Source organism: Drosophila sulfurigaster, chromosome X (assembly GCF_023558435.1).
Source record: "Drosophila sulfurigaster albostrigata strain 15112-1811.04 chromosome X, ASM2355843v2, whole genome shotgun sequence".
NCBI classification, from domain to species: domain Eukaryota; kingdom Metazoa; phylum Arthropoda; class Insecta; order Diptera; family Drosophilidae; genus Drosophila; species Drosophila sulfurigaster.
Window position 1 is genome coordinate 20,648,948 of NC_084885.1, and position 26,246 is coordinate 20,675,193.

The following is a 26,246-nucleotide window of genomic DNA, read 5'->3' on the forward strand; positions in this document are numbered from 1 at the left end:
ATAATTTTGGACTTAACAATTTCATGAGTGTTTCGGAATGCCTTCAACTAAAAAAAGGATAGTGAAAAGTAGCTTGGCTACGATGCAAACAATTGGGAACTCTAATTATTAAGGACCAAAAACACAATCTGATCATGAGAGGTAAGGATTGAGTGCACTAAATTATGTTAGATAATAAGCTGAAGTTAAAACTCAATTTCCTAGTTTTGTAATCTCGTTTGATAAATAGTGTGTAGCAAGCTTTGACGTACCGGGAGAATGCGATCGAATTTACATAATTGTAGTAGGCCAATGTAGATTTTATCCAAACTAAATAAGACTGTTTATCGGCAGTCGATATTCTCTAAGTAATTTTTATTCAAACTAATTTCAAGATTTATTCTTGGTAATACACAAAAATGGTAAACCATTAACACCATTATAATAATACCCATTTTGTTTGTGTCTTTTCAGGACAACAATTAAGGCTGTATTCAAAAATTAAAATTAAGAATCTTTGGCTATGACTTCATATGAGAAGTACGATAAGGTAAACATCTGGTGGTTTCCTGCAGACTTTTGTCAAGCACGCTACGGAAAGTACCACAAGAGTGGAAATAATTCTTGTACTCTAATATCGCTGATCTTTGCGAATAAGCTAAGCAAGTCATCAGACTTTAGCCAAAACGTGGAAGAGTTGCCCACCCGAATATGGAATTTTATTGGTAGCTCAATCAACGATGGCAACAAAGTGTATCGTGATCGTGTTCCCAAATCCCTTAACATAAGTATTCCAGCCGCAATTTTGGAATTAGCTACGCGTAAGACGATTGATTTTCAGTTGGTTGAATGGTTCTTCACACAATTGGATGTCGAAATTGAGGATCCTTTTGGCATCAGTGAAGAACTCGCTCGCATTTTGAAGACAACTTTGAAAGTGTTTCAGCACCAAGACTGGGAGGTGCCGTCCCATCTATTTGCTGCCATTATTGCTGACAGTCGAACCATAATAATAAGCTTTGATTTGAACAATTCAATTGCCTCATTCTTCGATTCCCATCGGCACGGCGAGAATACTGGCGCTGTCTTCGCCCAGGCAACTATGGAAGACATTGACAATTTGATGTTTTGGTATATTACCATGATGGACACCAGTTTTTCCAGTCGCCCCGAGATGTACGAGATAGCATTTCTTAGCTCACATCGGGACTTGTCCGAAATTCCTTCGCCGCCATTTGGGGATTTGGCTAAGGATCTGAAAAAGTCACAACCCGATGCACCGCTCAAATTGAAGCCAGAGAATTTCGATGAGTTCGACGAGGAAAAACTTAAAACATAATTAATGTTTAATATTCGAAACGAATCAAAAAGAAATGGAAATTTGAGTAAATCTGTATCTAAAGGTCGGGCTAGTATGGGAGACACCCATAACATCATTAATGTTTGCAATTTACATACAAAAAATATGTAGAATCTGCGCTTTATGAATTCTTCAAAAAAATTACAATTAAAAATGGTTTTATCCTTAGATGACCACTTGTTTTGTTTATGCGAACCGGTAAAGTTGGTCCTTGCGATCCGTGTCCCTCTAAAATGCGGAAGGATAAGTCTCTGTGACTGTTTTTCATTTAGCTTAAATGGCTTGTATTGGAACCTCTAAAAGTATGCAATGAAAATGCAAAATGCTGATTTATAGACAAAAATTCGTTTTTATGCCATAACTAGACCAAATCCTTAAGGATCTAGGCAGGATACACACTTTTGCAATGAAAATATCTAGCAAGATCGATCTGCATTCAAGAATTTGTATTATTTTTCAAAAAAATAAACCTCAAATTTTTTTAAGGGTCAAGTATAGGAAAATGGCCAAAAATTGTACAAATCCATTGTATCTCGACCATTTGAAGGACGATCAGGATGTCCTTTGGTACAATGATATCTCTTGAAAATACAAACCGATTGACACTTTCAAAAGGACGAAAATCCTTACAGGACTGGAGATAAAAGGACATTTTTATATACAGAAAATCTCGTATATCTCGGGCATATCCTGTCTGATCCTTGCAATTCCCGTGTCAAACGAAGACTTTTGGTGAGAGCTATCATCGTGCCAAAGGACATTCAAATCGTCCTTTTAGTTCTCGAGATATCCTGCAATTTGCATTTTTTACTTGTTTTCTTTGGCCTCCGAACCGAAAAATTACAAGTGTTGGATCCTTAGATGACACCATGTTTTTTTGATGCCAATCGATAGAGTCGGTCCTTGCGATCCTAGCAGTACGTGTCCTTTGAAAATGCGGCAGGATATGTCCAAGTTATAACTGTTTTTCATTTAGATTATATGCCTAATATATGTGCCCCTAAAAGTATGCAATGAAATTGTACAATGCTTTTTTGTATGACGGAAATTTGGGTTTTTTTGCCATAACTCAGCCAAATCCTTAAGGATCTGGCACGGACATACCTTTTTGTAATCAGGATCAATACGACCATCGATTGGCAGCCAAGGATTTTTATTATCCTCCCAATTATGGCATCCACAATTTTTAAATTTTTTCCAATATTTTTCAAGGGGTAATTAAAGAAAATTGGCCGAAAATTGTAAAAATCCCGCGTATCTCGGCCATTTGAAGGACGATCAGGATGTCCTTTGGTAGAAGGATATCTCTATTAAATACAAACCGATTGACGTTTTCAAAAGGACGAAAATCCTTAAAGGACTCTAGATAAAATACATTTTTTCTGCGCAGAAAATAGGCTATATCTCGCGAATGTCCTTTTGTATCCTTGCGGGTGATATGTCAAACAGTGTGTATTAATGATGTCTATCGACTAGCCAGAGGACATTCAAATCGTCCTTGTGGTTCTGGAGTTATCCTGCATTTCGTATTTTTCGCATGTTTTCTCGGGCCTTGGCACTGAAAAATTTCAAGTGTTGGATTCTTAGATAACCCCACAATTTTTTGATGCCAATCGATAGAGTTGGTCCTTGCAAGCTTAGCAATAGGTGTCCTTTGAAAATCCGACAGGATAAGGCCGAGATATAGCTTGTTTTCGAAAATAGATCCTCAGCGCAGCCTCAAAGTATGCTACAAAATTTTAAGATTGGTAGCGGCAAATTTGAAATTTGAATGTAAGCGACAGAAAAAACAAAATTACGGCGAAATGTGGAAAAAAATTTTGTTTTATTATTATTATAATATAAGGTAGTAGTAGGTAGCATATAAATTTATATAACATACGATATACATACATACATATATGTAAAAAAAAGACAGCTAGCTTAAATACTTTTACTTCACGTGCAATTTCGCCGTCGCCGTCGCCTTTGATTTTTTCTTGACGCTCATTTCTGCTTTCCAACTAATCTCAGTTGACGATACGCTTGTGTGCATATGTGTGTGTGTGTGTGTGTGTGTGTGTGTGCTATTCTGTATGAGTGTAGGCGTGTGTGTGTGTGTGGGTGAATACATTTAGAAGCCTGCAACGTGGCCACGTTTGCGTCTATCAGCATTGGCATAGATGCCTGTTGAATTGCGGCCAATGGCACAGACGGTGGAGCGAGGAACCGACGGATTCGGCAGTAACTTTAGCTTATGCCCCCGCTTGGCCAGCAGCTGCAGCACGGCTTCTGTGAAGCTGCCCTCCTCGTAGTCGAGAGAATCGGGCGACAGTTGATTGTAGAAACGTGGCGCATCGACGGCTGCCTTCAGATCGTCACCGAACCAGAGAAAACGTGCGGCGACCTCAACAATGGCCGGAATGATTTTGGTGCCACCGGCAGCACCAATTGCCAACTTGATGTTGCCCTCGCGATCGGTCAGCAACATGGGTGACTGCGACGACATGGGACGCTTGTGGGCATCAATTGTGTTTGCCGGTGATGCCGGCAGCTCGAAGTAGTTATTGCTCAACGCAAAGTCATTCATGCCGTTATTCAATATGATGCCAGTTCGTGATCCAATTAAACCGGAGCCAAAGCTGCGAAAAGAAAAACCAATTAAAACATTGTAAAACGACAAGTGGCGCCATCTATTATCGAGCAGCACTCACTAGTAATTGATGGAGCTGGTGACAGAGACGGCATCGCCATTGGGTGCCAGCACCGCCAAGTGTGAGGTGCCATAGGGATCTTCAGTGGTGCTGAACTGTGCACCGTACTCATGCGGACCCTCAAGCACATGACTGTCATTGATCTTGGCACGCTTGTTCGCCGCATTCTCCGGATTGTTCAGCTGACTAACAAGCTCACGCACATCATTGAAACGCGGATCACCGAGCTCCGAGCGACTTGCAAAGCCGAATTTCAAGGCCTCCGTGATGCGGTGCACAGTCCGGGCATACGACTCATCATCAGCCAGATCGGCGCGCGTGAAATTGAAGCCCTCGAGTATGCTTAGAATATGCGAAACCACCGAGCCAGAGCTCACTGGGGGCACGGCATAAAGAGTGTCTTCGCCCAGGGGCATAGTGTCCGACAGGCGAACTTCGGCCGTATAAGCATTAAGATCGTCTTGGGTAATGATGCTGCCCAGATCGCGCAGATCCTCGGCCAGCATTTCGGCAATTGTGCCATTGTAAAAGTCCATCGGACCATTGTCGGCCAGCAATTGATATGTGTTGCACAGTTGCTTTGGTGACTTTATCAAATCGCCCTCCACATAATGTCCACCAGTTTCAGCATTCAAGAAGACGGCTCTGCAAAGGCAAATGACATTAAAAAATACTATGCATGGAAGTTGTATACTCACTGATATTGCAGATCGTTTTTCAGCGATGACCAAGCAGAGCGCACGCTGTTCTCCTGATGCTGCGTCATGTGGTAGCCCGTTTCGCAGAGCTTCAGCGATGGCGCCACCAGATCACGCCACGGCAGTTTGCCATATTCCTGATGCGCCAGATGATAGCCCATCACCTCGCCGGGCACAGCGATGCTCAACGGACCCTTGAACGAAGCATTCGGATTCGTATCGTACATCTGCTGATCGGCAGCATAAGGCGCGACGACATGGGCATCAATCTGCTTGCCCTCGCGGTGCTGGCGATCGTAGATGTTCATCAGGTGTCCACCACCGATGCCCATACTCTGCGCTGTCAACAGACCGTTGCAGAGCATTGTGGCAATTGCGGCATCCACTGCGCTGCCATTTTTGGCCAATATGTCGCTGGTTGAGATGAAATTATATTAGGAAGCGTATTACTAAATATTTATATAGCATTATATGTTTATGTACTCGTTATATAATCGATGAAAGCAGCTTTATATTAGCTACTTAGTATAAAAAAACATGTAATACAAATGCAATCGAGTGTCCCCGTTAACCGTGCTTAATCAAAGAACAATTTTCAGATATTTTCATTTAAATATACCGAATGAATATGCCGAAAAATATTCAAATATACCGAAATGTATATTTGGAATATTGAATTAAAAAAAAAAACAACTCACGAAGCTACAGTCGAGTGTGACCGTATTATTATATACCGAAAAATACTAAAATATACTGAAATCTATATTTGGTATATTGATTTTAAAAAACAAACCCTATTTCTGATATCTAGGCCAAGCTTTCTACAGACAGACAGACGGATGGCCATGACGTTATTATCATCGACGCTGATCAAGAAAATATATATTTTATGGGTTCAGAAAAGGCTTCTTTTCACGATTACATACATACATAACATGCGTACATACAATAAGCTAGTAGATATATATTTATACTATATATATACTAAATAATACTACTGTATAAAGTTATAGTATATACTTTATACTATATCCTTACCTGCCAATTTGACTGCATGGCGATGAATCCGAGCAGACGGCTGCTTTCTGATAAACGCCCAATGTGGACTCGAATTTCTGATTCTTGTCGAGCTTCGTGGCTGCCGATGGCGGCGGTGTTGTTGGTGATGTCGATGCTGCAACAGCGGGTCCGGCCATCGAAAGATCTCCAGTTGCTGTTGTTGTCGCTTCCATGTTGTCGTTGTCGTTGTTGTGCTGTTCAGCTGTTGCTGCTGGCGGCAGCGGTTGCTCATCTGTTGGAGTAGATGTTATAAATGTGTTGCTTGTGCTTGATGTTGTTGTTGTTGTGGTTGTTGGTAGTGTTGTTGCTGCTGTTGTTGCTGTTGGAGCTGCAACAATGCTGCTGTGTGTGCTATTTGCATTTGTGCTAGTTGTGCTAATTTCAGTTGCTGTTGCTGTTGGTATTCTTGTTGTGCCTGTTGCTGTTGCCGATGGTGTTCGAGATGCTAAAGTGTTAAGCGCAGCAACCTCAGCGGCTGCGACGATTGTTGTTGTCATCGTTGCCGTTGTTGTTGCTGCCTCAGCCGCTGGCGTTGTGGCTGCAACAATGCTGTTGCCGCTGATGCTGCTGCTGTTGCTGTTACTGTTGCTTGGCAGGGGCGTTGACTTTGGCCAGTCTATGTCGGTGCAATTGTTGTTGTTGTTGTTGTTGTTGTTTAGTACGTTAAGGTGTGAGAGTTTTTTGTTGGTTGGTTGGTTGGTTGGTTGGTCAATACATTTTGTTGGTGCCACAAGAGTAGAAGTAGAAATTTTAACATTACGAGTGAATGGCAGAGGGTGCAAAAATTTGTGAATATCGGATGACAAAAAGAGACATGCAAAGCTCGAATGCAACATTTGCTCATCGTTGTGTTCGTTGGTCTCCTACCCATTGTTCTTGCGATGATGTGGTTGTTGTTGTTGTTGTTATATTAGTTGCCATTTAGTGAAGGTGAATGGTGGTTAGAGAGATGTCAGATACATACATGCACATACATATATCTTTATAGATGAGATGTTTGACTTACCGCTGAAGCACAGGCTGATGATCACATAGCTAATCAGAGCAATGCCGATAAAGCAGATGAGGCCAATCGTCAGTTTCTTCATCCAGGCTAACATATTTGCACGCCTGCAACACAACAAACATAGTGAATAGTGCATATATACTTTATGATAGACAGACAATCGCTTTCACCTCAATGTCAAACCTGTAAAGTTGTAAACTTACTCTAGCAAATAGACTTACAGAATACCTAAATACTTAACTTGTCTTGCACAACATCAATAATTGTAAGTAGTATTTATTTAATTGGTTTTATTGCATCAAGTAGAGATGTACACATGTAATTTGTAAATACGTAAGGAAGACTTAGTGTTAACATTAAATTCAAAATTTGAAATCAATTCAATAGAATCGATTTCAGCCCCCCAAAAAGTATGTGCAATCGAAACAACTCCGATTCAGTGTTATGTTATTAACTACATTATTTGATATACAAAAGACAAACCACACAAAAACCTCAACCACATTTCTAGAAACCTGCAACACCGCCACCTTTGCTGGCAACATGAAGATCCCTTGCCACACGTTGAGTGGCACAAGACACGACGTTGCTTTGATCGATTGCCAGCAACTTCGCGACAACAACTGTGAATTTATTGTACTCATGGCGAACGATCTCGTTGTCGAAATCAATGCTGAGATCCGGCTGGTTCACTGCGGCTTGAATGTCCTTCTCAAGCCACAGCAGACGTGCCATAACTTCGACTGTATCGATTATGCCACCAGCTGCGATCGACATGCGAATATTGCCGGCGGCATCTAGCAGCAACATGGGTGCTTGAGTGGAATGGCAACGCTTTCCAGCTAAATTATTCAAACTGAGGCCTGTTCGTGTTCCCATCAAGCCAGAGCCAAAGCTAAAAAAAAGAGAATCAAAACGATCAAATAGAAGAATGCATGAAAAATTAACACACAACTCACTCTGAATTGATGAAACTAGTTGCAGCCACAGCATCGCCATTGGGAGCAACTATTGTAAACTGGGCGCTTCTATTCGGTGCTTTAAACTTGCTTTTCTTCACATCGCTGATCTTCTTTGTAGCCTCAATGATGCGCTCCATGCTACGAGCAAAAGTTTCCTCATCGCGTGTGAAATTATATTCCTCAAGTATGCTTAGTATTTTTGCAACTAAATCGCCACTGTTCTCATTCTTCGCCACCAGCAGAGTGTCTTCGCCCAGCGGCATTCTATTCGAGTGGCCCAAATGCGCATCGTAGGAATTCAAGTCGTCTGGGTTTATCACGCTGCCCATTTCCTTGAGATCCTCGAACAACATTTGAGCAATTGCTCCGCTGTAGAAATCGCTGGCGCCATTCTCCGCCAGCAATTTATATGTGTTGCACAGTTGCTGTGGTGGCTTCAGCAGCGATCCTGTCTCATGGAGTTTTCCGGTTGTGGGGTTTATGAATACTGATCTACAGGGTTTAAAATAGTGTTGAAATTTTTGTTTCCTTAATGAGAGGCTTTCATAAAAGAAAAGATTCTAGATCTCTTTGCTCTGTGAGCTGTTTATTCTCTAATCTCTTTCCTCTCTGATCTCTTCACTCTCTGATCTCTTCACTCTCTCATCTCTTCACTCTCTCATATCTTCATTCTCTGATCTTTTCCCTCTCTTTCCTGATCGATTTCAAGCCGAAAGTATTTAAAGCGTACAATTTTGAATATATTCAAATTAAACATCATTTTGTATACCTCACTGAAAACTTTCTTGCATTCAAATTGATCACGCTTTCTTCTACTCATTAACAATTTGTAATTTGACAAAGATTTGCAAGAACTTTTGGTTCACATTTTAGATAAAATATCGCTGCAGCTTTTTTTGTTTTTCTCTTTCGGATGTTAACTTTTCCTTAATGCATTTCAAAATATAACTAGTAAAAAAAGCTGTGAGATAAAAACAATGGAATTATTTGTGGGTATCTTAAGATTTGAGAAATTAGTTGTTTCTGATATGTTGTTTTCAATTTGCAAAAGTAGTTTCGATTTCTGCTATTGTACTCAATTTTATTTTACAGCACACCCGACCTATTTTTATGAATTTTGTGTGCTCAGAATCATAACTGAAACTATATGAGATCTACATAGATAAAACAGTCCGACGGACAGATAGAAATGTCTATATCGAAGCATATCGATACTTTATAAATTAAAATTACAAATTGTTGACTTACTGGTATTGCGGACTATCCTTAACCAAATGCCAATTGCGATGCACAAAAGTCTCCTGCAGTTTGCTCATTGTGAATCCCGTGTTGCATATCTTCAACGAAGCTTCAAAGAGTTCTCGCCACGGCAGTTTGCCAAAACGTTGATGCGCTTTATGATAGCCAAAAACTTCACCAGGCATGGCGAACACTTTATCTGAATGATTACCGATTAATATCGGTTGGGCCTTCACGTAGTAACCCTGTTGGCTCTTCCGATCGTAGATGTTCATCGTGAATCCACCACCAAATCCCATTGTCTCTACCGAGGTGAGACCATTGCACAGCATTGTGGCAATTGTGGCATCAACAGCACTGCCATTCTTCGCCAATACATCACTGTGGACAATCGGAATTACAAAAATGTTAAATACTTGTTACTTTTTTTATCGATAATTAGTTTATATAACATTTAACAAACAAACATACATTTTTTCATCTTTTCATATAATTTATCTAATAAGTCTAATCTTTCTATACACATATAAATTGAAATTATTAAATATTACATATTTGGAAAGTCGAGTGTGCTCGACTGAGAAATACTCAATTTGAATAAAAGCAAAAAAGGTATTAATTTTAAAATATCCCAAATTAATATACCGCACAAATACTTAAATATATCAAAAGGCTATATTTGGTATATTAATATAGTACAACATTCCAAATATACCATAGAGTGCAAAATATACTAGATACCAAAGCTACTTAAACCCCTAGTAAGCAGGCGCTTTTGATTTATTAAATTACATCTAATCGGAACTCTAGATTACGCTTGTCACTCGATTTTTATCGATTTATAATGTTGTACTTAATAAATTTCAAGTCAAAATCATCAAGCATTAACGATGTGCCTAGAACTTTGATTCAACTTTTGTTTTGATTTAAGAATTTATGCTTTTGATGATATGGTAAATAAATATGGTTAATATTCTAGAATTTATATCAAGCTTGCTCTTTTTAAATAAAATATAATTCATATATTTTAAAATATATATAATATAGAATTTATATCATGATCATCTATATTATTATCTTCTATATCTTATATAATTTACATAGAATTTACCTGCCAACATCGCTGCAAATCTGTCGATCCGAGCACACAGCCGCGTGTTTAAAACTTGTTGATGTCGATTCTCTATAATCTTTAACATTTTGTCGATGTTTTGGTTCAACTTTTGCACTTTTAGTTCTATTTTCTTTTGCAGTTGCTGATGATCTTCTTATTCTTGTGCTTGCTGTTGTATTTGTTGCTCCTGTTGATGTGTTTGTTGATAAAGGGAGAAATAATGATGCGGAAGCTGCTATTGGCGGTGTCGGAAGTTCTTTGGTGATGTTTCTTGGTAGGGGCGTTGACTTTGGCCAGTCTATTGTTGGTTTTTTTTTGGGATTTGAATGTCAGAAGAAAATAAAATTTAGCCATAACGTTTCGAGTAACAGAATTGACAAAGCTGACAAAAGGCATGCAAAAAGCGAATGTGCAACAATTTCTTAAAGTTCTGTTTGCTACGAGAGGAATATAAGAAACTATAAAATGAAATGAAAATAATAATTGGAAATGCTACATTCTAGGCAATTCAAAATGTGTTTCTTGATTGTTTCTGTGATATATAAGAAACTTAGATAGAACCTTAAGGGACATATCGGATTGCATAAAGTAGAGCATTTATAAGCATTATTTGCATTTGACTATCTTTTCACAGATTAAGCTTGTCTTGGATTTAAGGCAAAAGCTTTTCCACTACCTCACGACTAAAGTAGAACAGGCTTCACTTTAAAGTTACAAATATACCAAATTAATATACCACAAAAATACTAAAAAATATCTATCAAAGGTTATATAGGGTATATTAATACAGTACTTCATTCAAAGTATACCATAGAGTGCAAAATATACCATTGTATATGTGGTTATTCTTGCCAATACAAAAGTATTTCGTTAATAACTTCTATAATTTTTATCAGATCGCAAATTTCAGAAATTATTAAGACTATAGGTTTTTTGTATGTACTGCCTGTTCTAAAATCCGTTTGCTACTACATTTTTCTTCTTTTATTTCAAACAAACTTTAGTTCATATGGACAGACAGACAGACAAGACAGACGGCTGCTCAAGAATATAAATATAACACACTTTCCTTAAATGTAGCTATCATAACTGTTCCTATTATTCTTATTATACGCACAATAAGTCTGCAATTAGTTGAAATTGGATAACAGTGATTAAAAGTGTGGAATTGAGCGACTTTACTTACCGCTGAAGACCAGGCTGATGATCACATAGCCAATCAGTGCAATGCCAATAAAGCAGATGACACCAATCGTTAGCTTCTTACTCCAGGCCAGCAAATTTGCATGCCTGCAACAACAATAAGATTTAAAGAAAAAAATCGCCACGAACTAATCGAAGAATAATCGAGTCTGCTTTGACTTTTGAAGCAATCAGATGAACCAGTTGATCTCGGTGAGATGATCAAACGAACAGACATGCTTGATAAGGCACAGCATTTGAAGTTAAAATGCACTCGTATAATATATATGTTCGTCTTTAAGACAGAAATCTTACGTTTAAAACAAGCCCAGCCAAAGCAGATGTGGCGTAATAAAATTTGAATTTGAATTTGAAATTGAAAAATGTGCCTCAATTTTGTCATAATTTTTGGAGGAAATTTTGTGGCATCCAAAGCTGAAACTGCAAGCATTCAAAATTCATTTGTTAGGCTGTGAAAAGAAGCGATAATTAATGGGGGTGGGAGGAATAATGGGAATGCGTAGAGGATTAAGAACCAAGAACAAGAAACGCAATGCTTAAAAATAAACTTAGACTGAAGTAGGTTAAGTACAATTCGAAACGGTAGAAGAGACTTATTTTGGGTTTAATAATACATAACATAACATAACATACTACGTATACTTAATATGCTGAGAAATACAACTCTTAAGATCTAAAAATACGCTAAGCTGTTGGCACATTTCTGCAGACGGACGGACGGACAAACAGCTGGAATCACATTCGATCAGAACTAAGCATACGCATTAAACTAAATATGTACAAAGAAAAAAAAACATATTTTTCTTTCCCCGTCTGTAAAAACGAATTTGTGTTAGTCATTGAAATTGCGGAGAAAGCGACATTTGAAATGAGTTTCGTTTTGGTTTTGTTTTATGTATTTGTTTGTGGTGTCTCACTTACATTTGTTCGCGTCGCGCCTCCTCGGCAGCGGCGGTGTCCTGCATCAGTTCGCCGCCATTCTTCTCCTCGTCATCCAATCCGCTGGCGGATTTGAGTGGAATTTTATTCATGGCATCGTCGTTGCTGTGGTGCACCATCTTGTGAGCATCCGCTGTGGCTGTCGCACTGTTGCTGTTGCAAGTTCTGCCAGAAAACACAAAAGAGAGAGCGTTGAACTTTCGACGTATACGTAATATTTGCTTGTTTAGATGCAACAGTTAGTCTAAAACCACGACGCTGGAAAGTATGCAACAGATTTTGCACGCGTCTCAATGCAAACTGAGTTGAACGAAGGCAACTCGAAATGACGTGACGTGACGACGCCTGGCTGACTTGAGGCGTCTACTTGCCACTCGCCACTTGCCACGCGGCATCAATTTTCGTAGCCAGCTGCCAGCGTCATAGGCAGCGACGTCGTCGTCATTGTTGTCGTCGCCAGCAGCGGCAGCGGCAACGGCAACTTTGATGGCCGACTTTGATGGCAGGATGTGGTTGTTGTGGTCGCGTGTGTCTGTGTGTGGGTGTGTCTCACACCCACACCGTTGCATTGTTGTTGTTGCGGCTGTCTGCGTGTGCCACAAATGGGTCAGACAGCGACGCCAACGCCAACGCCTGCCGCTTGACGTTGACGTTGCAACGTCGACTCAAAGCAGACATTTGCTTGCAACTTATATATATAGTACGGCGCATGTTGCGCTAGTGAACTGAACTACAACCATAATTGAATGTTGTGATTGGCAACTTCACCGCAACACACAGCACAACGTTGTTTACAATGCTGAGCACCGTCGACTTTGCCGAGTGCAAAGGAAAGATTGCTTTCTGCGAATTGGGTTAATTGCAGGCAACGTTTGATGTGTATTTGTGTGTGTGTGTGTGTGTGTGTGTGGCGTCAAATCATTGGCATAACTTTGCCACCTTTTGCCCTCAAATGACCCGCGCAACTGGGCGCGGCAGCAATTATCCTACAACCAGCTTTTACTATTGCAATTCACAATACAACAAAATACTAGTCCATTATTAATGGCTGCTCAATCGAAATGGACTCAACAATGGTCTATTATGTGTGTTTACTTTGCAGATAGGCAAAATGTTTTCTTTTCCCCTAGGTAAACAGTTAACAACACGACTTTTCTCATTACAATACAAGAGTATGTCAATATGAGCATTATATAACTTTAGTTGATTATTTTTTGCAGAACTATAGAAGAAGAGAATCTAAGCTGTTTTTCTGTTTTTTTTTTGCAGAAATATAGAGCATTTGAAGATGAACATGTATTTATTAAATATATTTATGCAAAAGAGTACAAGAAAATGGCAACTTAACAACAAAGTAGACTTTAAATAAGTCGATCGAAATTTGCTTTTTATTATCAGCTAATTTTCTAACTAATTTATTCCCCTTTAAATAAAAGGCTTTAAAAAACATGTATTACGAGTATTTAAAGATAAAGTAGACCTCAAATAAAACCGCCTAAATATTCATTTATTTATTGGTTCAGCAGTCTTTTTTTATTAACGCTAGAGTTGAGTTTTCATTTAAGTGAAATGAACATAAAAGTTCTAAATTAATCTAGACTTTAAACTTCCCTTTGAACCCTTGTGTCGTTTCATCTTATCAGCACTTTGTATCTAGATTCATAACTTTACGATAATTGCGCTATCGCGATCAGAATCAGATTGTGCGCGATTCCACGAATATGAAATAAAGTAATACACACATGAGTAATACTTGGAGCGAGCATTACATGTTCTCTTTTTAGTGGGTCGTTTGCTTGGCCTGGTCGAAATTGTGTTGGCCTGCTTTGGACATGGCATCGTGGCGTGGCATGGCATCGTGGCGTGCTATTTGCTATTTTTAGGTCAACTGCATTTAATTTCATTTCATTTTCGTTAAATGCCCCCCCAGCAGTTGCTTGGGCAGCAACATCACAAGAAAAAAGGCAACAGGCGGTGGCGACACCAAAAATGAAAAAAAAGAACTAAATTAAGCAAAGCACTCGCCACAATTACTGTGTGAGGCATGTGGAATGCAATTTGGGTTTACGACCTCATTGCCGCATAAAAGCAAGCAACAAGCACCAAGAAATATGCGTGAGAACAACAAAACAACAAAAAAAAAACAAAAGAAAAGAAGAGAAGAGAAATACAACAAGAAATTGCACAGGTGACTCGTTTATTTGTTTTTGTGGCACATATAATATTTTACATGCAACACATGTTGCGTCTACACACTATCTTTGAAAGGTGATCTTTGGAGGCGCGTGCGCAGCGCCTGGTAACCAAATCTTTCACTCAAGCTTCAAATTACGAATCCGATTATGAATCGAAGACAAAAAATAAGCATGAAAGCTACAGTCAAGTGTGCTCGACTGTGAGATATCCGTTAGCCATTTTTAATGAAAGCAAATCAGTGCGGTAATAATTTTAAAATATACCAAATTAATACACCAAAAATACTGAAATTGTACTGAAGGCTTTATTTGGTATCTTCTCCATGAAAAATATACCAAAGAGTGGAAAATATACCAAATTGTCAGCCAAAACAACTGGGTTTTTAGTTTTTTTGGGCAAAGCCGTTTTTTGCCATACAAAAAAATTAGCTAAAATAAACTTCTACAATTTGTATTTAATCACAACCGAATTCTCAGGAAAAACGATGTAAGAAAGCAGCTAAGTATGCTCGACTGAGAGATACCAACTTTCAATAAAACCATACCTTAAAAATATATCAAAATAATACATTGAAAAATACTAAAATATATGGAAGGCAATATTTGTTATATATATCTGTTAAAGTCTCTGAGATCTAAGTGTCCAAACGGACATCATCTCGTCTGCTGATGGTGATCAAGAATATACATATCTACTTTAACGGTGCCTTCTTCTTTCCTGCAGATAGTGAGTTATAATACCCTTCTACCCTATGGGTACCGGGTATAAAAAAAACAATCGCCGCTCTACGAATCCTACATAAATATGAGAAACGATGCCGCACTTCCAGCCATTCCATTTGATTTTAATGTCATGATTATGATTATGACATGAGGCGATTAAGCGAAACACGTGATTGGCATGTTGGATTCTCAAGGCAACGAATGCGAAGGTGCGCCAATTGCCAATTGGCAACACAATCACACTTTGCATAACTGCCCATTTTATTAGAAAAATAAAGAACTTAATGTACGCGGCACGCTTTCAACTTTTCCAAGTTTTCCTTTTCGATGCGCAAAGAATTTCTGTGCCACTAAAGCGATGCAATTATTGGCAATTATACACACAATATGTAAACAGATTTGGCAACGTAGAACTTTCGTTCTTCAAAATATATTTTGAAATTGCACTTTCTATGCAATAAAACTATATGTATGTATCTGTATAGTTAATTGCTTTATTTCCATGAATTTACTATTGAGTACTTATAGTATATTCATGATCTTATTATAATCTGTATGTCATATATAGTATAAAGTGCTTTGCGCTGACTGACAAGAGTTGATTTGCCCTTAGACCTTAGCCCAAATATTATATTAACATAGAAATTTTAAATTTTAAGAAACCGTGCTTAATAATTTAGTATAACATAAAAATTTAAAAATAATTGAATTTACTTAAAAACAAATTCACAAAAATACATAAGACAAGTATGAAAGCTACAATCGAGTGTGCTCGCTACCCAGTAATACCATATTCTAAAAATATACCAAATTAAAATACCGACAAAATACTGAATTGCGAAAAAATATTGATATTCAGTACCCATCTTTAGTAAAACCATATTCTTAAAACATACCAAATTAATATTCCAAAAATACTAAAATATACCAAAGGTTATATTTGGTATATCGATATAGTACTACTATGACTAAATGCTTACCGAAAGCTTACTATGCCAATGGCTGTTACCTAAGTATATTAAAATCTTGCTATATTGGTAGATAGTATATATAGTATATAATATATAGTATATGATATATATATATATAATATATAGTGATTAGTATATAACATATACAAGTTTACCTCTATTCAAGTCTTAGTATATTAAGCTCTTTCTTTTGACTAAATCTCTCACTTGAGCATCAACATTAAGAAACACAATACAACAAGATAGTCCGGTACGTTCACAATTTCATCGATCTACACTAATGCTCGTTAATTTTATGCAAATTGCACTCTAAATCGGCAGCTAAATAGTTCCTCTATGCAACACTTTCATTACTATTATTATATTCAAACAATTACAATATTCTATTGTGTGCATATCCGAGATGCGCTACTGAATGGAGTTGTACAATGTTGTCCTGAAATATGTGACACACATTAAAAAACAAGCGTGACAAACCGCATTCACTATACACTTAAATGCATGATGCAAGGCGATGTCATAAACGTCTGTTCGTGTTTGGTTTTATGCAAGCAATTCCCTCTTCCGATGTGTGAGACTATCATGAAGACACTTTGTAAAGTGACAGAATATAGTATATATAGTAGAGTACTACATAACTTAAGAGTATGTGCCTGACTATCTTGCTTTTCAAAACTTGGATATCTTTTTTCATGATTAATAATAAATAATTTTGACTAGTTTGATTAAAAATCATAAGTGATCATAAATTTCCTTAAATTTGTGTAGTTTCATAAGAAATCATAAGTTATCACAAATATAAATTAAATATAATATTTATAGTATGAACAAAATTAATTGTTTCTAAAAGTATATAATGAAAAAGGCATATTTTCTGAAATTAACTTAGTGTTCAATGTAAAAAATTGTAAATAATCATAATTTTGATAAAAAGAAAAAAACAATTAAATAAAAAAATATGTACGAAGAAACTAAATTATTTCAAAAAGTATTTGATAACAATGGATTTTTCTCGGAACTTTCGTTGTTTTTTACAAACTTCTATTTATCGTGTTTCGTTCTTGTATTTCCCGTTTTTAATTGTTATTTTTTGCGCTGATAATTTTATAGCGTACACGCGCTTCGCATATCACTCGCCATCTATTCATAATTGTTTCATGTTTTTTATTTTCAGTTGTTGTACTTTTGACTTGGCGTTGATGGATGATGCACGAATAAGGGGGCGTGACAAATGCGAGGGCGTCGAGGCGGGAAGAACGGAGAGGGGAACGGGGAGAGCTGCTCATAAATCCAATGGGGTCAGCTAGACAGTTGAGGCTATCGCACAATTAGAATAGTCGCATGTACGCATAGGCATAATATTCATACTATATTCATACTCGGTCCACATAAATTTCACAGCAGCAGCAGCGGCAACAATAAAACTGCAAATTGCAGTTGCAACTTACGATGCAGCTGTTGCCATTCGTTGTTGTTGCTGTTGTTGTGTTTTTACACTTGTTGCACAAAATTATCAAATGGGATGCAATTGCATTGCGCTTAGTTGTTTTGGTTTTGAGACAATTGCAACTTGTGTCTAAGGTCGTAACTCAATGAGGAATTTGTTTTTTGGAAATGCTTTGCTGCGTTTTTGTCAACAGCCTTGAGCGTCTTGCGTCTTGCGTCTCCGTCTGGTTTCCATTACACAAACTCAATAGAGAAACACAAATAGAAATAGAAAAGCAAACCAAAACCAAAACCCAGCGATGTTCGCCCTTTGATTTATTTGATCGCTTGTTTGTCTTCATGCATTTTAATGTCGCGTCTGTCAAATTGGCGGTTGATTTAATTACCCAAACGTTTCGTGAGGAAACTCAAAGTATGCACAAAGCACATACTATGAGCTATGATCTATGGGCGAATCGTGTGTGTCTATAAAGCGACCTTCGATGAATCGAAAAAAAAGCGCTTGAAAATTTCCAAATGTTTGCACATCTAATTAGGCAAAAGTTTCAGCACACGAACATAATTTCGAGTTGAGCATATCGATGCGTCGCATACTTTTGCACAGCACTGTGACTGTGCAAACTGAGCATTTGGCAATCGATTAAGTGCACTCTTATCATTTGAATACTTTTATGACAACTCAATTGCGGACTTAACACAGATAAAATAAAGATTCACGAAGGAAGCCATTTATATTTATTTGATCGCAATTCTATATTACAAAAATGCTTTACATAAAATGTCTTTTCCAATGCCTTAAATTGTATATTTCTAGCTAAATTTCCAAGCTAAGTATTCGCCACACGTTGAAGCCATTTATATGTCAAATTTACAGCACTAATTTCAATATTTCTAGCTAAATTTCCTAGCTAAGTACTCGCCACAAGATGAAGTCAGTTTTAAGCAAAAATTCAGGTATTCATTTATAAAATTTCTAGCTAAATTTCCTAGCTAAGTATTCGTCACAAGATGAAGCCACTTTTAAGCAAAAATTCAGGCATTAATTTTTATATTTCTAACTATATTTTCAGGCTAAGTATTCACCTCAAGATGAAGCCGTTTATTTGCTAAATTTATTGCATTAATTTTTATATTTCTAGCTAAATTTCCAAGCTAAGTACTCGCCACAATATGAAGTCACTTTTAAGCAAAAATTCAGGCATTCATTTATAAAATTTCTAGCTAAATTTCCTAGCTAAGTATTTGTCACAAGATGAAGCCACTTTTAAGCAAAAATTCAGACATTAATTGCTATATTTCTAGCTAAATTTACAAGCCACAAGATGAAGCCACTTGTAACCAAGAATTACTGCATTAATTGGTAAATTTCTAACTAAATTTTCAGGCTAAGTATTCCCCACAAGATAAAGTCATTTATTCACTCAAACACTTGTAAGCATAAATTTCGAAATTTTTGAGTTTTTTTTTTTGTGGTTTTTTCCCGCAACCCTTAAAGAGCGTTGAGCATAGGAATTGTTTTATCTACGAAAAGTTGCGGACTTTTAACTAATATACGCAAATGTGTGTGTGTGTGTGTGTGTATATCCGAAAGTCGAGTACAAAAATGAACCTAATCAAAAAGTTGACAAAATAAATAAAACGAAAGATTTGCAAAGTAATTGAATAATCAGCGAGTGGAAAACCCCCCTTAGAAATTGTATATTCGACGCTATCCGTCGTACACTGAGAAAAAGATGTCAACTAAAAATAAAAGTTTTGAAAATAAATCTATTACAAAATTGAGGTCAGAAAATGCTGAAACGAATAAGAATCGGTTATTTCGAGTTCAGTTGTTGTGTTCAGTTATTCATTCCAGTTCCCATGCACCTTCTTCCGGAGACAAAGACAAAGATCTTGCATTGATCTACTTTGCGTGCCAACGCAACGCAACGAAACACAACACAACACAACAAACTCATCTGATCTGATCTCGTTTTGACACATTCGCAATTCGTGACAGTGCAAATTGGAGAGCGCCCAAAGTTCAGGGACGTTTATACATACCTATATATATAATAAACTGAATGTTATATAGTCCACATGCGGCAGCATTCTACATAAATAAAGCCCACATATAAATCCAAATATATTTGCTAGTCTGAGAGAGAGAGAGAGAGAGATTGATAGGCTTATTAGCTGCACATAGCTACATAGCCGCAGCGTGTGTTGTATTTATAGAATATGCCTTAGATTGTTATACTCAAATGTTGATTAAGTTGTCAACAATCAGCGTGCACAGCACAACCGATATTATGATCCCCGAATCCCACCGGATATGTCCCCCCTCCCCACATTCTCCACCGATTCAACAGCTGCAAAAGTGTAACAAGCGAGAGAGAGAGTCTATATTACTGTTGATTTAACTGTTGCTATTGTCGAGTTGCTGCTGTTGCTTGGGATGCAGCTGCCTGGCTGGCTATTAAGTGGCTGCCATTCAACAACAACAACAAAGTCTATGTGCGATTTGAGCTAACAATTGACCCTCAAGTTTGTTGCTGTCACATAAGTGACTTCAAACACTCGCACACACACACTCTTAACGATAATTCGTGCTGTGCTCTGACTAGCTATCAAATCAGTGTCCCTTTCCAAGAATCTTATGCTATACAAGTAATTCGCCTTATCACTGTGCAGTCACAGTGCCGGCAATAGACGAAACGGCAACAGCTCATTGTGATAACAGCGCAGACAGCAGCAGCAACAGCAACAGCAGCAACAGCAGCCACAGCAGCAGCTGCAGCAGCAACCAACAGATAATCCATACAAATTTATGCTCTGTCAAATTAGCAATATTGAATAAGACTTATCATTGTTCAAGTCCTAGGGGAATTGTATAAAATTGTACCATAAAAAACAGTCTGACTATCAATGAACTCAACTTCTTTATACTACATCCACAAATGCTATCTGCATGCTGTGCCCCACTCAAAGTTAGTCACACTTGTTCTTCTCCTACTCTTGCACTCGTGCTCTTAGCTGCACTCAACTGGCTCAAGCTGAAGGCTAAGCTACAGAGAGAGAGAGAGAGAGAGAGAGAGAGAGAGAGAGAGAGAGAGAGAGAACGAAGCTAGTGACTCACACTTGCAACTGTTTGGCTACTTCACTTTTGATTGTTAATATCAGTATCGAAATCATGAATCCAAATTGTAGCTTAAGTGACTTCTTCTATTTAACTTCGATCAGTTCTAAAAATACTTTAAAATACTATAAATTAATACTAAAATATACATTCAAAAAATACTTCAAAAATATACTTTAACTGCTTGACTTTTATCATTTATAAAAGTTGTAATAATAATACTAATAAAACTTCATCTGTTTAACTTTAATCATTTATAAAACAAGTAAAAAAGGTGCAGTCAAGTGTGTTCGACTGTGAAATAATCGGTACTTATTTTTAATGAAAGCAAATTAGTGCGGTATTTATTTTAAAATTTAACCGCAAAAAAATGAAAATATACAAAAGTCTACATTTGGTATATTAGTATACTACTACATTCAAAATATACCATATAGTGAAAAATATAGCAGATTGTCAGCCATAGAACTAAGACCAAAACAAAAAGTTTTTGTCCATACAAAAGAATTTCTTATATAACTTCGACAATTTTTATCTGATCGCAATCAAATTTCCAAGAATCTGTACCAAAATTCGATCAATTATAAAAATACTGTGATAATAATGCTATAAAAATACTTCATCTTTTTAACTTTAATCAATTCTAAAATAACTATAATATATTAAAAATACGAAAAATATTTGAGCATAAATAAAAAATAAATAAATAATAATACACAAATACAGTTGAAAATTAACAAAACACACATAATAATTTTCCTAATTTTTATCAAATTTATTGTACAATTGTATATTTATATGTATGTAACATATATGTAACTCGAAGAATGCTCAACAAGCTCACTCAATCTTTTATTTGTTCTGACTCTATTAAACCCTGATAATCAGTGCTTAGGAAAAAAACGAACTTTTATATCAAAACATATCAGCGAAATTATCGTTTGTACAATGTACAATAATTTTGCCAATATATATTATATATGTATATATAATATATATTTTATGTTGTTTGCATCTTGGTTGTTCATATCAAAATTTGAAATCTTTGCATGTGCCAGATTAGAATGAAAACAAAAGAAAGAAAAAATGTTTTGGCAGCATACAAAGAAATTAACTTTATGATAACGAGAGCGCCAAATGCAAAAATATACAGTATAGATTAATATATTTTTTTATTAAATCATTTTTTCGCATTTGCAATCATAAAGCTAAGAATGCTTCATATTTTTCAACTCACAAATAATCTGTTAGTTAACTTTACAAAATGTTTGTGAAATCAAAACCAAAATAAATTGTTGAATTAAGTAATTGACTTGAACTTGGTTGGTATTTTCAATATACTAAACACAATGTATTAAGTATGGAGACGTCAGATGTCAAGTGTATTTAACCTTTTCGTTCTCTCTTTTTTTGTTGAATCACTAAGACAGAAATGTAGAAAACAAACTTGTTCAACATAATTAAATGGCTAAAATGTTCAAATTTGATGGTTTTTTTAATTATTTTGATTGGCAAAATCATATTTAAATACCACCACAAAATGAATTCTGTGTAAGTTTGAAGAAGAGTTAATCTGTGCACTTTTTATTAACTACATATTATATGATATATGACGATTGCAAGTAAAAGAAAAACCCCAAAGTGAAAAATATGCTTTTGCGTTTTGATATATTTTCATATCGGATTCTCGTAGCTTTGATACACAATTCACCTGCCGACAACAGAAGCGAAACACTTTTACTAATTTCAATTTTCCTTCTGGCTATCATATTTTTGCGTTCTCTTTGGCGTTGTCTTTATTTTGTGTCTGTGTCTATTCTTTTGCTTTTGCTGTCTAGTTTGTTGGCCAATTCTCTTGCGTTTTTCTATATGTATGTATATGTACATACATATTTTTCATAATTTTCATTTCTGTGAGCGACGCGCATTTCAAATCTCAACAAGTGTTTTTTTTTTGTTGTCTGCTTTTGGCGTCTGGCATTTTAGTTTTTATTTTATATTTTCTTCTTTCATATTTCTTTCAGTTATTCATTTATTGGCAGTCAAAGCGCAAAAAAAGAAATAGACAAACAATAAATGAAATGTGTGTGTTGTCTGTTTGTCTGTTTGCCAGTTGCCAGTTGCCAATTGCCAGTTGCCTGTTGCTGTTGGCTCTTTGTGTTCGCTTTTGGCTTGCTGAGGGGTGTTTTCCCAATAACCAGCTAGATTGAACTCTCATGCGTATTTCTTGATTATTGTCTTGGACTTGGACTTGTTGCTATTTGAGTTGTTGTTACTGTTGTTGTTGTCTGCCGCCAACGTTTGTCGCTATTTTCGTTGAACGTGCGTCGTCTGCGTTTCGCTTCAAGTGGGCGAACCTGGCGTCGAATGCCGGGCCACAGCATCAACCAAAGACATCCAACATATCATACATATATCTACCATTGAGTATATAACAAACATAAACACGCACACGCACGAAAACATTGCAAAACTACAAAAAAAAAATGTAGAAAACTGCATAACCCAAGAACAAATAAATAAATTACAATATTACGTATATTATAAAGCCTAAATTTATATACAAATTCTCATATATATATTAATTAATTAATGTCGCACATTTTCACCTTTGTCGAAACCAACAGCAACAAAACTAAAAAAAACTGTTCACAAGAAAAACGCGCGCGCGTTTTTCCCCAAAAAAAAAACGCACTGAAAACGCGTGGAACTTTTTTTATTTTTTAGTTTTTTTTTTTGAGTATTTCGCGACGCGAGTTAACACTGAATAATCGTCAAGTTTTTGAAGCGATTATATTGATAATTTTCTATAATTATTTTTCAAAAACTTGCAAGATTTGATTTTGGCTTTTTTATTGCTTGTTTTTTTTTTTGAGTGTTTTTTGGTTTTGTAGTCGAGTGTCTCGTCGCAGCTCCGGCTGCTGGTCAACTGAATTAAGAACGAAGCGTGTTGCGGCCGCGACTGAACGGCAGCGTCGACGTTGCGCGTCAACTGCGACAGCGACTGAGGCAGCGACTGCGGCGGCGTCAGCGATGAGGCTGAGGCACTTGTTCGCACTTTGTTGTTGCTGCTGCTGTTGCTGCTGCTGCAGTGCAAATTGCTGTTGCTGCTGCTGTTGTTGTTGTTGCAGTTTCGATTGTTAGTCTCGATTTGGCTGCCGCTGCTGCTGTCGTGCGGAAATCACAAAAATTAGGCAGCCCCCAATGGACACACACACACACACACACACACACACACACACACACACACACACACACACACACACACACACACACACACACACACACACACACACACACACACACACACACACACACACACACACACACACACACACACACACACACACACACACACACAGGGCCGTGATTGTCACATGAAGCCGACGCTTGCGGCGTCAAAACCGAAGATTGCGCGTTGCCCGAGGGAGAGTGGAGAGGAGAGAGTGTGGAGAGTGGGGAAGACTGAGCTGAACTGAGCTGCGCCACCCAAGCTAAGCTAAGCTAACCACCCACCCAGGCAGCCAGGCAGTCAGTCAGTCAGTCAGCCAGCCGGCCATTAAAAGCAATTTGTTGACAGTGACACACAAAAATGGATACATAAAGTGAAGCGACAAGTTGATAAACTGACGACAAAAATCCCATTTCCCCAACCTTCACCTCACCCCACACTTCTTCACACAACTCTAGCAGCAGGTTCAGGAATCAACTGTCAGATTTTGGGACGCCCTCTACTATATCATGACATCATCATTACAATTTACACACACACACACACACAGACTACACAAACGATTAGCAGTCGCGTGTCTCGAATCCATAGACAGCAGCACATAATAAGAACTTGGCAACGCGGCAATAAAACTGATAAATTTCAAGTTGACTTGACCTTTTGTCAATTCCAATTCATTTTCAGTTGATCTCTTTACTGTCTCTCTCTCTCTCTCTCTCTCTCTCTCTCTCTCTCTTTCACTCTTTTGCACCAGTGAAATTCTTTTTCTTTTCGCACAAATTAAAAAATTTAATTAAGCAACCACAGACAATGATAGTTGCGGATTAACATTTCAAAATGTTAAAATTGTTTAAGGAAATAATTGCAATTATAGACAAAATTTAATCAATTCATATTTGAAATGTATCCATATTGAGTAGTAATTTTTTTAAAGAAAAAATCGCAATTATGGAAAATTAACTGTTTAAGGAAATAATTTCAATTATAGAACAAATTTATGCATTTTTAATTCATTTGATTTGAAATGTTTCCATATTGAGTAGTAATTCTTTTTAAAGAAAAAATTGCAATTATGGAAACTTGTGAAATTATATTTTTTTGCTCACTAATTAACAATGATAGTATAGAATAAAATTTCAAACATTTAAGACAATATCCAACTATATTTGTTTAAGGAAATAATTGCAATTATAGAACAATTTTATGAGCAGTAATTTTTTGAATGAAACAATCGCAATTATGGAAACTAGTGAAATTATATTTTATGCTACTAATTAATAAATGTAATTCAACAATTTAAAATATATCAAATTTGAGTTATAATTGTTTATGGAAAAATTACTCTAATGAAAACTAGCGAAATTCTATTTTTGTTCTCAAATTAAATTACTGAAGAGAATATTGATTCTTATTTGATATATAACAATTCAAACTACACAAAGATTAAGTTATAATTTTGATATATAATATGATATAATATCATATAATAGAAATAATAAAGAAAGTTTCTCAATCTTGTTGTAGTGGAACAAATGCTAACAAGCATTTCAAATGAAGCAGCAAAACAAATGTCTCAATGAAATAACAATAATATTTCTAAACATTTAGTAAGTTCGGATAACTATGAATTGAAAAATTTACAAAATCTTCGTTAACTTAATAAAAATAAATGTACCTTATTTGCACCTTTCTTTTATTGATCATAAAAATATGGCCCTAGTAATAATTATACCAATAACTTATTCTTCTTATATAAATGTAATTCAGCAATTTAAAATATATAAAATTTAAGTTATAATTGTTTATGGAAAAATGACTATAATGAAAACTAGTGAAATTCTAGTTTAGTTCTCAAATTAAATGAGAATGTTAGAAAAGTTAAATTAGAATGTTGTGCTTAGTGAATTTTTTTAGTCACTGAATTTTTCAAATTTGTGCTATTTTGTGTTTTCCAGATGAAAATATTTTTTGAATAAATACAATTTTATAACCATTGGAAAAGAGATGAAAATGAATACACGATATATTGCGGATTAAAATGAATTTCAAATTAAATTTAATATTTTCTTTTTCAGGATTAGTTTGAATTTAAACCTAACTTAATTGTATATTTGTTCCTAAAATACTAATAATAAAATACTAAAATAAAATAGTTAAACTATTGGTAAAAATATGAAATATATATTTATAATATATTTAGAATTGAAAATGTATTTCAAATGAAATTAAATATTGTTTCTTAGGATTAATTTGAATTTGACATTAATTAAATTGCCTTTGCAATTTCATAATTGTATAAACAATAAGTT

The 26,246-nt window shown here is 36.3% G+C and overlaps 2 protein-coding genes across 7 annotated transcripts in view; one reads left to right on the forward strand and one right to left on the reverse strand.

Annotated features, from left to right (window-relative positions):
- Positions 1-14: 14 nt before the first annotated feature.
- Positions 15-1,456, forward strand: LOC133848908 (uncharacterized). Of its 2 annotated transcripts, none has more exons than XM_062284649.1 (2): positions 15-141; positions 454-1,456. In XM_062284649.1, the coding sequence occupies exon 2, from the start codon at positions 503-505 to the stop codon at positions 1,316-1,318; it is 816 nt and encodes a 271-aa protein (XP_062140633.1). In that variant the 5' UTR covers positions 15-141; positions 454-502; the 3' UTR covers positions 1,319-1,456. The 2 variants fall into 2 exon arrangements, with proteins under 2 accessions (XP_062140633.1, XP_062140632.1); XM_062284648.1 differs by lacking the exon at positions 15-141 and adding an exon at positions 230-385.
- Positions 1,457-3,145: 1,689 nt separating this feature from the next.
- The window catches only part of LOC133847292 (scoloptoxin SSD14), a 31,033-nt gene continuing 7,932 nt past the window's right edge, over positions 3,146-26,246 (reverse strand). The window contains exons 1-7 of one of the 5 annotated variants that reach the window (XM_062282238.1): positions 23,315-23,616; positions 12,235-12,417; positions 6,796-6,899; positions 5,769-6,405; positions 4,731-5,144; positions 4,033-4,677; positions 3,146-3,960 (exon numbers count right to left, since the gene is read on the reverse strand). In XM_062282238.1, the coding sequence (XP_062138222.1) occupies positions 3,453-3,960; positions 4,033-4,677; positions 4,731-5,144; positions 5,769-6,405; positions 6,796-6,899; positions 12,235-12,371 (2,445 nt within the window). In that variant the 5' untranslated portion in view covers positions 12,372-12,417; positions 23,315-23,616 and the 3' untranslated portion in view covers positions 3,146-3,452. Of the gene's footprint in view, positions 3,961-4,032; positions 4,678-4,730; positions 5,145-5,768; positions 6,406-6,795; positions 6,900-6,956; positions 7,691-7,754; positions 8,250-9,005; positions 9,378-10,107; positions 10,409-11,296; positions 11,401-12,234; positions 12,418-23,306; positions 23,617-26,246 lie in introns of those variants that run through there. The other 4 variants (XM_062282237.1, XM_062282236.1, XM_062282239.1 and 1 more) reach the window with 4 other exon arrangements.